The 12,103-nt window shown below is 37.6% G+C and overlaps 2 protein-coding genes across 2 annotated transcripts; one reads left to right on the forward strand and one right to left on the reverse strand.

The window, feature by feature from the left end:
- Positions 1–5,158: 5,158 nt before the first annotated feature.
- LOC104779360 (inactive GDSL esterase/lipase-like protein 23) lies at positions 5,159–7,154 on the reverse strand. The gene is made up of 4 exons (XM_087496431.1): positions 6,842–7,154; positions 6,362–6,480; positions 5,729–6,188; positions 5,159–5,633 (listed from the first exon to the last, which is right to left on the reverse strand). Exons 1-4 carry the CDS (start codon positions 7,101–7,103, stop codon positions 5,353–5,355), a joined length of 1,122 nt encoding a protein of 373 aa, XP_087352557.1. The 5' UTR covers positions 7,104–7,154; the 3' UTR covers positions 5,159–5,352.
- A 2,945-nt stretch (positions 7,155–10,099) lies between these two features.
- LOC147947896 (uncharacterized) lies at positions 10,100–11,498 on the forward strand. The gene is made up of 2 exons (XM_087507488.1): positions 10,100–11,167; positions 11,455–11,498. The coding sequence occupies exons 1-2, from the start codon at positions 10,297–10,299 to the stop codon at positions 11,496–11,498; spliced, it is 915 nt and encodes a 304-aa protein (XP_087363614.1). The 5' UTR covers positions 10,100–10,296.
- Positions 11,499–12,103: the final 605 nt, after the last annotated feature.

Below are 12,103 nucleotides of genomic sequence, written 5' to 3' on the forward strand. Positions count from 1 at the left end.
AGCAAACATAATGATTGACGCTTAGTTTCATTCTGGTAGATGTGACGATTGCTAAGCCTACAAGTTCCATTCGGTTTCATTGGAGATAATTTCTAACCAAGCAAATCTCAACACAGCACAAAACAAATACTTACCATTAAATCACATTGTAGGTTCCAAGAGAATGTTTTAGTACTCTATGCCACACACAATAGACTAGTTTATATAATCACAACATGCAAATCCACAACATCAACAATAGAAATTAGTGAATCCAAACCTAGAACCATAAGAACTATGATACCAAGCTGAAATGACCGACCCGTTTTTTATAATAATCATAATAAGAATCTAGTGATCCCATACTCATTAACAACCTAACCCCGAACACACAACATCGGATAACATAAGCGATACCATTAAACCAATAAAGTATCCAATAATCAAATAACTAATTCCATACCAACTTGAACAATAATCCAATCTAACATAAAATAAAAAACCAGTAATCCTAAACAACATTCTAAGACTCAACTATAGCAACCTAACAGAAGCCAGACAACAACGAATCGAGCCACTAGAACATCCTCCTCTTCATTGCCTTGATTCCACGATCATACTTTGCCTTTACCTGCACCACAAACACAAACTGAGATGCATGAGTATTTTATAAACACTTAGTGAGGCAATCCTCTCATCTACTGGGCTATACACACAAGCAATAAGATCTCTTTATACCACAAACAACAAACAATAAAACAAACCAGACAATATACAAAGCATTTTCATCATCAGCCGCTACTGAAGAAGGGTGTCGACCGACACCTTGCTCGACATCCCCAAAATCCTTAGCTTGATCGACACTTGCCAAAGTCATCGAATCGTCCTCTTGTTGGTGTCGACCGACACCGATGCCAAGCATCAATTTTCTCTGACCAGAAACTCCGAATCTTGCCTCCAAACTCCTCCTATCTGCCCCACACAATCCTAGGAACGAACCCAAGCCTCAGGAGTCACAAAAAACGCATAAAACTCACAAGAAACAATCACATAACCCATCAAATATCACAGAAATAGAGATCTCAGCTTAGATAAGCCATGGTCTTGCACTCACATTTTTTAAACAATGAGATCTAAGCCCAAACGACGAAGTTAGCACCACAAAAACCTTCCCACCACGTCCCTAGCCTTGGATCCACACTCTTCAGGAAGAAAAATTACTCACAGGCCAAAGGATCTCCAAAAACCTCAAGAACAGTCTCTAGGAAATTCTCTCAAAAAATGTGAAAAACGGCTAAAAGGGACAAAGGAAGTCGAGTTTCTCCTTTTAAACTTGAGTTTGGGGCTTCCTAAACCAACCACACAAACCGAAGGATGTCTTGGCGGGCTTTCTAGCTCAGGTGTTTGCGTGGGTTCCAGCAATGGCACCGCCAGCAGCTGGTGTGGCGGCTCTTGTGGTGCCGCCAGAGGTTGGTGGGCAAGTTCTGGTGGTACCGCCAGTTGTTGGTGGTCAGTCCTTTAGCGCAGCAGACTCAGCCAAATTCTGTTCCTAGCAAGGGCGGTAAGCCTGCGCAGGGGTAGAAGCGGAAGTTTGACGCCATGCAGAGGTTGGAGTCTAGCGGTGTGGGGAGTTTCGGGTGTGGGTGCTTTGAGCACAAGGTGGCGAGGTATCCACAGAGGAGCAACCAGCCAGCGCTGCCGACGAGTCGAGTGTGTTACCACTGCAGAGAGGCGGGACATCTCAGATCGGCTTGTCCCAAGCTGCATCTGATGGCGGTGGCGGTGGTAGAACCAAGAGTGCAGCAGGTAAGGCAAACAAAGTTGCCGTTACTAGCGGTGTCATGTGTGTACACGATAGTGGAGACGAGAGGAACCAGTGCTAACACGATCACGGGTATAATTTCTAAAATTGATTTTGTGGTTTTCTATCATTTTTGAATATTATGGGTGTCTGTGATGAATTCTAGGGTTCTTAGTGCATAAAGTTTGTGTAGAGACCTTATTGGTGGGAGGACTTATGTCCCATATGTTTTTCGACTATGAAACTACTCATTGCTTTGTTACCCCAGAGTGTGCCAAGAGAAGCAACATTCGTGGAGATCCCAGAGAGCGGTTCAGGACTGTTAAAGTTGTTGGAGGCGGGATGATCCAAGTCCGAACAGGTCTATCTCAGGGACTAAGTTGAGTCTGAGGTATATGAGCCCTTTATGGAGCAGGTGGGACCGGTTGCATACATGATGGAGTTGCCTAAGGTTATGCATGCGTTCCACAAGGTCTTCCATGTGTCGATGCTGAGGAAGTGTCTTCACAAGGATGAAGAGGTGTTGGCTGAGATTCCTGCAGATCTTCAGCCCAACATGACTTTTGAGGCGAGATCTGTGAGGGTTCTTGAGAGGCGGATCAAGAAAATTCAGCGGAAGAAGATTCCTATGATGAGAGTCCAGTGGGACTGTGATGGTGTGTTAGAGGAGACTTGGGAGCCATAGGCGAGGATGAAGGCAAGGTTCAAGAAGTGGTTCGAGAAACAGGTCAAGGCTAGAGCTTGCCTAACCTCGGTCCTAGTGTCGTGATGGTTTGAAGACCGTGGCTAGAGCGGATGGAGTCTTCCAGCCCATCTCTCTTGTTACTTTGTCGCTTAAGGGTGGTTGGTTGGGCGACTAAGTACCAAGATGAGGTAGTGCTCGGGATGCGTGATGTTGGCTTAGTGTTGTTGTATCTTAATATTTTCATTATGTATTTTCGATGAGGTTGTAACGATTATGAAATTTTATGATTAATAAGATGAGTATTTCTTTATTTGACTGGTGTGTCATAGAAAAGGAAATAGCTTGGGGTTATTATAAATGGCAAGTTTCCATAAATAGAAAGTTCAAAAAATGGAAAGTTTTATGGAAAGTGTGATGATTTTTGTGATGATCATGCGGGATGCGTGCTTGTGTGGCGGTCTTTGTGACGTTTTGCATCATGGCATTGAGTGGTCTTGGTGATGCTTGTGCCATGATAGAGGTCTTAGTGACTTTTTGTACCCTGACATTCTTCTTGGTGACAAAGATCTTGGTGACGCTTGTCAGTGGTAGTGTTCTTAGTGATGTTTTATACCCTGACAGTTGTCTTGGTGATGCCGGTCAGGGGTAGTGGTCTTGGTGACGCTGGATATCTTTGTGGTGGTCTTAGCGACGCGGATACCATGGTGGCGGTCCCAGTGACATTTGTGGCCTTTGTGGCGGTCTTTTTTGGACATTTTTCTGGCCTTGGTGGTGATCCTGCAGGGCGTTTCTGTGGTTTTTGTGATGTGTTTAGGGTCTTTGTGACGTCTTTGTGTTGGTCGTAGGACATTGCGATGTTCTTAAGAGAGCCATAGAGGTAGTTCTAGTCAGCGTGGTACTCGATCGAGCTCAGAATTATTGCTCTAGAGATATGAGATTTCGAACAACTCATGAGGGGATGGTTAGGTTCCTGTATACCGTTATCTCGAAGAACTTTGTGGCCTGAGGGTATAATTGGTATATCAACTTTGGGTGACGATCCGAAGGCACGCTGTAGGGTGATAGCCTGAGAGCAAGATTTGACTTCCTGCTTACCGTAGCTTGAGGGCTGAGGCCCGATAGCGAGCCGATAAAAATCGAAGGTTGAGACCTGAGAGCGGGGAAGATGCATGAGTTGAGAGCGAATAATATCAGAGACGCAGGTTATTGGCCAGATAGAGTCCTCATAGTTAGTCGGAGGAAGTGCGGGCTAGAGTGTTGGTTGCACAAGAGATCTTTGACTGTTGGTTTGGTGATAGATTCGAGGACGAATCTATGCTGGTAGGGCAGAATTGTAACACCCGCGAACCAAAAATTGGAATTTTGGTGGGTGTGTCGATCGAAACAGTTAGTGGTGTCGATCGACACAGAGTTTTGGTCAGGTTTTCGGTTTGATTTTTAAATCTTCGGTTGCATGGCTAGTTTATGGAGCCCTAAGACTCGAGTATAAAAAGAAAAAATCGAGTTTTTTCATTTCCGGTAGCCGTTTTCACACTTTTAGAGAGAAAATAAGAAAGGAGAGTTTTCCAAAGAAGCGTTCTTGTGTTTTTGGAGATCATTTGTCCTGTGAGTGATTTTTCTTCTTAGAGAGTGGGGATTTAAGGCTAGGAACGTGGTGGAAAGGTTGTTGTGGTGTTAGCTTCGTCGTTTGGGCTTAGATCTTGTTATTGCATGACTATGGCTTATCTAAGCTAAGATCTCTGTTACTGTGATTTTGTGTGATATGTAATTGTTTTCTTGTGAGTTCTATGCGTTTTTAGATATGGTCTTCGGATCGTGTGGGACGAAAAGGAGAAGCTTAGAGGCGAGATTCGGAGTTTCTAGTCATGAGGAAGTGATGCTCGGCATGAGTGTCGATCGATACAAGGCTTGTGTTGGTCGACACTAATGCGAGGATGGCGCGACAAGACCTACATGCATTGGTTGATGCCATACTCCCTCTATTATCTCTCTGTCTCTCTCTCACACATAGATTAAAAAACATTTAATCAAAAAAATCAATAATTTATTCCATAAAACTACACCTCATCCCAAAAAAAACTGTTAATTCTATACTAGTATTATATCATTAAAGTAATACACCAAAAGAGATGTCTTAATTAATTAGAGTCTAAATAATAATCCTTTTAAAACCAAAAAAATACTCAGAACATCAATTTATTGAAAACAGAGGGAGTAGTTATTTAGTGATGAATTTAAACTTCAAAAAACGTTATTGAATATTATTGGTTTAGGGATACAGAAATTGTAAATCACAAAAGCAATGATTTATAATTAATTTTTAATATATTTTCTTAATATGTGTGAAAATTCTAAAAAATGAATTAAATTAGGAACAAAGTGAGCATCAAATTAAAAAATTATTGATTAAATATTATGGTAGATCAATAGCTTAATGAACTCTAGATTTAATTCCATTATGTGGTAAGAGTTGCAAAGATCAAATCTTTTTTTTTTGATAAGAAGATCAAATCTTTTAGTACTTCCTCTGTTTCACATAAATTATTGTTCTAAATATTCTTATTTGTTTCACAAATAGTATCGTTGGACATTTCCAATATATCTTTTAATTTTTTTTTAAATTTATTTTTAACTCAAAAGTTTTTTTCATTGAATCTAAATTACTAATTACTTATTAAATATGAGCATATGTATAATTCAAATTTTTCTTATATAGAGGAAAATCCATTAGAGAACACAGGAAACAACGTTGCAAACCGTTAAACATCAAGATTCCGATGTTTGATACGGAACTCATTATCCTTGTAGGAATCTGATTGATCCCTAAAGATTGATTTAGAGAGAGAAATTTATAACCGCAGCTAGACAACGAGCTAGAGATGCTGGCTTAGAAAGTGGCTGACGTTGTAGGCATCCAAGACTCACGCATCGGTTCATCAGCTGGGTAAACCACAAGCTCACGGACGTTCATCGGTTGGATAACATTTGGATCGGCACCAAAGAGTAGATTTCCGAACATTTCTTGTGCCTTCTCGGTGTTGTGACGTCCGTCAAAGAATAGGTAAGACCGTTGGTACTCGCATAGCTTCGAGTGCACGTTAGGTAAACCGCAACCGTAGGCATTGTGTGTCCCAATTCCGCAGCACGATGAGTTCGTAACGAAAAACCCTAAGCGTAACAATTTAAAGGTTATTTTCACATGGTAACAGAGTTTATAAAATTATTAAGATTTGAAAACCACCGTAACCCATTAATCAACTCACGGAAGTTCAGGTTCCTCTGCGTCCTACGAAGAATGACATTGTAGAAATCGAAGACGGTAAATTGGAAACCAGGAGATGCTTTGGCCATTTCGTTCAGCATCGGTCCAATTTTTTCGTTGTGTTGCTTAGCCAAATCGTTGAGTTTTTCATAGCATTGATCCATCCCGGTGTTGTAATCTTGTCTGACGATAGGTAAGCAACCCAATGGAGCTAGGGTTTGGATCACGAACTTACTCGCTCCTGATGAATACAACAAGCTGATATCGTTCTTTAACTTGTTGGTCACGGAAATGACAAAAGCTTGTTGAGCAGATGCATCAGCGTTAGGGTTGTTCTTGGTGAAATTCAAGTAATCGTTTGCCCCAATGTAAATTATAAACACTGACTTCTTGATGAAGTCATCATTCCAGTTTGCTGCTTTCATATCAGCGAAGATTTTAACTTGTTGATTCAGAGTCAACTAAAGAAACAGAAAAAAAAAAAAAAAAAAAAAAAACATATATTTATAGATAATTGAAAGAAAAAAAAAAGTTCAGTGTCTTTTTATGTAAAGTACAACACTAAATAAAGTCCTTTGAGTTAGATGTTGAATATTATAGATATACTTGATTATAAGAAAGTAAATTGACTTACAGATTCCACCGGAGCTCCGAGAAGAGTAGCATCGGCGACGGCAAAACTAGCTCCACGTGAGACATTTACGTTCGGTTTAAGCGCCGCCGGGATCTCGATTGGAATCCCCATGAATTTTGCTATATACGTAATTTTTTTTTGAAAATAGCTATATACGTAATTTGCTTTTAATTATATACATCTCCGAGTATCAATACCAAAAATTTGATGGTTTTATGTAGGAAAAAAAAAAGTCATTTCCATGTGATTAATGCATAGATTACCGAAACTATGCACTAATCTTACTTTTCTTCTTAAACGCTTATTTATAAACATTTTCAACGTTAATATTAAGTACAACACTGAACACTCGTCGTGATTTGTAACTATATAAACGTTTTAAATGATAAAAACATCATTTTTACATGTTTCATGTTTTGGAGATTAGTGTAGAATTCGATTAAAAAGTCTTCCGGTTATAGTAACAAAAAAAAATCGTACCAACGAAGTCCGGAGCGATGAAGCCGTCAGAGAATTTGCCGTTGGGATCATCTCGGGATTTTCCATACGGCCAGAAACCTTGAGCGACGTTAGCTTGGGTGAGAGTCTGTTTGTTTCCTGCGTCGAAGTTGGAATCACCGAAGGTGAACAAGGCCACCGCCGGAATATTCTGTCCGGAGACGGTGATCCGGTTGTGGTAGAGTGTCAATACCAAAAATACCCCGAGAACACTGACTAAAGAAGTGCAATGAGTTGCCATCATTTACACAGACCAATGAGTGAGAAGATTGCTGCTTTAAGTGTATTTTAGCTCCTAGATCGTATTCGTATATTTATATTGCAATATACAATTTGACAATTAAAAATAAATGTTTATGTACCAATGATAACGTAGCGCTAGGATTTTTTAATAATAGACTATTAATGCACTAGCTAGTACCGAAGCGATAGTTGGGTGTTCAAAGATTAGCTTAGCCATAGTTGGGTGGTCATATCCATGTTCAAAATATAGGTTAGGTTAGCCATAGTTGGGTGTTCAAAATATAGGTTAGGTTAGCCATTTGACCAAAAAAAAAAAAAAAAAAGGTTAGCCATAGTTGGGTGTTCAAAATATGGTTGATTTTGTCTGGATTTCAACAATACTTTGTTCTCATTGTATTTTGGTTTCCATTAGGTTGAATATCAGAAATTAGACATAAAACAACTAAAAAGAAATAGATTGTTATCAGATTTTTTTGTAACGGGGCCAGTTTTTAACTAAATTCTGTATAAGAAAATATTGACTAGGAAGAAGTTTTTTGAAAAAATGCCATCAATATATTAACGATTAACGACTATTTTAAAGATAAAAATTCATATTAATCACGTCAAATACAAAAAAAAATTACAAAAAAATCTGTATACTGATACTTGTTTCCAAAAACAATATATTGTTATTACCCGTCTCAAAATCGTACATTTTTAGAGCTCAGACCAAGATTAAAATTGCAAAATATGTCAAATGGAATGTCTTTTGTTTTTTCTTTAATTTACTAGTAACGTTTTGCCATCAAGTGTTTATAAACTAATAGAGTTTCGTTTTTGCCATCAAGTGTTTTATATAAACTAATAGAGTTGAATGTATCAGAAGCAAAAATAATGAAATGATGCTTAGTTTTGAATCATTGAAACAATAAAACGGTCCACACTTCTTTAACAAAAAAAAAAAGAAAAAAAAAGTCCACACTTCAAATTTGCATGACGTAGAGATAGAGTATGTTAAACGTGCCTTATTTGTGACTCATCCTCTGTTTCAAAAATTCTCATCTAGCTCTATGCTTCCTAAAATCGCTAGATCCACTTTCTTCGCTTCGATTAATGACTAATCTCCATCTAGCATCAATTATCCGATTATACATGTCTAATTTGATTATAACCTGTCTAATTCGATTACTTTCTATTTTATTTTGCGTATATTGATTGTTTTTAGAGCGAAATATAAATCAAATATTTTCTTTTGTTATTTAGACATTTAAACTAAGAGTTTATGATGTTTTGCAATAACTAATGTACAAAATTTAATAAAAAATCATGAATTTTTCTATTCAAATGACATTATTATGTGTTTACCATAATTTTAAAGTTAGTACTATAGTTTTATATTTTATTTGATATATATTTTTTACATAAACAGAATTATACATATATTTAGTACTATATTTTTATTTTGTTATTCATTTAATAAAATAACCCTAAACTAATCTCCGATTAATCTCAATTTAATTTCTGATTTTTTCGTTAGGCGCTAGGCCCACCCCAACCGCCCGACTAGCGCCTAACAATTTCTAAAACATGGGACTCATCTATATATATCATTGAATCTTGTTCTAGTTTCATACAAAATTTAATATATATATATATATATATTATTTTATATGCATAAGGAAATTTTTTATAAATACCATTAATAGATATTTTTTTCAAAATATCATAAAATTAAAACTAAAATTACAAAAAAATTAGTTGACAAAAAGGAAAACTTTAAACCAAACCATAAATACTAAACACTAAACTCTACCTTTCAAACCTATATCCTAAATATAAAATAGTTAACCCAAATCCAAAAAAAAACTTGCAAACAAATTAAATATTTAAAATTCAATCTTTGTGTTTGTGGTTTTTGAAAATCAAAACTTTTTAATGGTATTTTTGAAACATCAAATTAATAATAGTATTTTTGGCAACAAAACTTAAAAGTGTGGTATTTTGAAGAATTTCTCTATATATAATTAACTTTTTTTTAACAAATTTCTATAATTTCATTTTTTAATATCAACCATTCCGATTTTTTTATTTACCAATATAAGTAACTTATTAGTTATACTTATTAACCAAATATATACTGAAAAAACTGCAAAAATAAAAAGGTAAATGATGATTCACGTAAGTTATGAATCAATATCCTCTTAAAAGTATGGATAATTCTGGTAAATACTACTAAAATGAATTTCTTAAAATAAAAATACTATTCTTAGTTTTATTTTTTAAAATATCATTATAATTTATTTTCCAAAATACCACAAAACTAAAACTTAAATTTCAACATTAATCAATAAATTTTAAACACCCAAGCCTATAATAACCTACAGCTTTCCTCCAACAAAAACATAAAATATTAAATTTAACACTCTTAAAAATCAATTCACATATTTCTATTTTTGAAATTAAATTTAAATTGTGGTATTCGAAATATTCCTCTAAAAGGATTCTCAAATTCTATCGCTTTGTTCTAGTGGAGTGCAATACATGTTCCCCCAAACTTGTCTAATTTGAGCACAGAGCCGGTCATCGGACACGCGTAGGTTCTTATTCTCAGATTCTCACATAACCCATTGAGCTTTCTTTTTTTAAAAAGCAGTGTTGAGGATATCATTATTTATTTTAATTCTCAACAAACTAAGAAGAACCCATTATATTGGGCTGCATATGTATATTGGGTCTCGATGTAATTGTTTAGCCGACTTGTGTATAGTTGCTTGGTCAGCACTCTTTGTTTAGGGTTTGTCGAGTTGATCGAGTCTGTATAAATAAGCCGTGAGGCAGCCGTAAATAACACACACAGAATTCATTCAATTTTTACATGGTATTAGAACATAGATTCTTCTAATTGATCTAAGCTTCTAAATTTCTTTTAGCTCTCTTGCTAGTTCGTTTTTCTTTTGTTAGTATTGAAACTCTCTTGTTCGTGAGACCGGTGATAAAGGTGTTGTTGCATCTCCTTATGCGATGTTTTCGTCTGACAATCTAGGGGCATTGATCACGTCGGTGCAACTAAAAGGTGATAATTACAACAAGTGGGCTACGGAGATGTTGAATGCTCTGCAAGCAAAAAAAGAAAGACGGGATTCATTGACGGGTCTCTAAAGAAGCCGTGTGAGGGACATGCCGATCTGGAGTCGTGGCTGAGTGTAAACTCAATGATCGTAGGTTGGTTGAGGACGTCAATTGAACCTCGTGTAAGATCGACGGTGACGTTCATCAACGATGCTCACAAGTTGTGGGAAAATTTGAAGGAACGGTTCTCAGTTGGGAACAAGGTTTGGGTGCATCAACTGATGGCTAAGCTGGCGTCGTGTAAACAAGATGGACAAGCAGTCATTGACTACTATGGATGTCTTGCTAAGATTTGGGAAGAACTCCAAACGTATAGACCCCTACCGGCGTGTACGTGTGCAGCAACGACGTCATATGAAAAAGAGAGAGAAGAAGAAAGAGTTCATCAGTTTGTGATGGGACTGGATGAGTCGAGGTTTGGGCATGTTGTGACTGCCATCATTGAAGCGGACGTGTTGCCGGATCTCGGAAAAGCTTATAGCAAAGTTATCCGAGAAGAAGATAGACTCAATTCAGCTAAAGCATGTGAACAACAACAAGAAGCTGTTGGATTTGTGACTCGACTAGAGCAAGGAAGTGGTGAAACTAGTGAAGGACGTCGTGAATCTCGGAACGGCGATACCTTTGGAGTACATGCCTCCGGTGGAAACAGAGGACGAGATCGACTCTGTTCTAAATGTGGTAGAGCTGGGCATGAAAAGAGTTCTTGTTGGCAGATTGTGGGGTATCCCGAATGGTTTTCAGAGAGAGGAGGTCGAGGAGGACGTGGTCCATCACGAGGTGGTGGTCGCGGTGGTTATTCCGGTGGACGAGGACGAGGACAAGTGAATGTTGCGTATACAACAAGTCCCAATCCTACTGGCAATTCAATGGATCTTACACCGGAGCAAATGTTGCAAGCACTCTCCCAGCTGCTTAAAGACAAATCAAGTGGTGGAAGTGATAAGCTAATGGGTAAGATATGTGGAGATGTGATTCTTGATACAAGAGCTTCACATCATATGACTGGAGACTTGTCGGTTCTTACGAATCTTAAAAATACTTCTCCCTACACAGTTGGTTTTGCAGATGGAAGTACGACGTTGTCGACACAAACGGGCGTGTTCCGTTTATCCGATCGTATAAGCTTATACAATGTTTTATATGTCCCGGACTTGACTTGTTCATTGGTCTCGGTTTCGAAGTTGTTGAAACATTCTAATTGTTTTGCCATTTTGACTGATGCGGTGTGTGTTTTGCAGGACCGGTTTTTGAGGACGCTGATTGGAGACGGGAAAGAATGTGATGGAGTCTATTATTTTACGGATGTTCAGGCTGCTCGAGTAAACAAGATGGTCCGGAAAATTGATGCGGTTTTGTGGCATCAGCGGATAGGACATCCATCATTTTCAGTATTATCTACTATGCCTTTGTTTTCTGGAGTTTCTGTTAGTTCAAGTTCGTGTGAGACCTGTTTTCAGGCTAAGCAAACTAGAGAGATGTTTTGTGATAGTATTAATAAAACAAGCGAATGCTTTTCTTTAATTCATTTTGATGTTTGGGGTCCGTACCGAATCAAAGCTTCAAATGGTGCAGCTAATTTTTTTGACAATTTTGGATGATTTTTCACGCACAGTATGGGCGTTTTTGTTGTTACAAAAATCAGAAGTTAAGAGTGTTCTACAAAATTTTTGTGCTTACTCCGAAAAACAGTTTGGAAAAGCAGTTAAAACGGTTAGGAGTGATAATGGAACAGAGTTTCTGTGTTTGTCTTCTTTCTTTCGGGAAAAAAGAATTGTGCATGAAACAACTTGTGTGGGAACACCGCAACAAAATGGTAGAGTGGAAAGAAAGCATCGTCATCTCCTCAATGTCGCAAGATTTTTGTTGTTTGGGGGAAACTTACCTACT

Source organism: Camelina sativa, chromosome 3, assembly GCF_030686135.1.
Source record: "Camelina sativa cultivar CO46 ecotype springtype chromosome 3, ASM3068613v1".
Classification (NCBI taxonomy): Eukaryota; Viridiplantae; Streptophyta; class Magnoliopsida; order Brassicales; family Brassicaceae; genus Camelina; species Camelina sativa.

Coding starts and splice junctions, on each gene's coding strand:
- LOC104779360 (XM_087496431.1), bottom strand. CDS start 7,103: ATGATGGCAACTCATTGCACTTCTTTAGTCAGTGTTCTCGGGGTATTT. Junction 6,481..6,841: donor CATCGCTCCGGACTTCGTTG/GTACGATTTTTT, acceptor TTACGTATATAG/CAAAATTCATGGGGATTCCA. Junction 6,189..6,361: donor TCGGAGCTCCGGTGGAATCT/GTAAGTCAATTT, acceptor CTGTTTCTTTAG/TTGACTCTGAATCAACAAGT.
- LOC147947896 (XM_087507488.1), top strand. CDS start 10,297: ATGATCGTAGGTTGGTTGAGGACGTCAATTGAACCTCGTGTAAGATCG. Junction 11,168..11,454: donor TGGAAGTGATAAGCTAATGG/GTAAGATATGTG, acceptor TGTGTTTTGCAG/GACCGGTTTTTGAGGACGCT.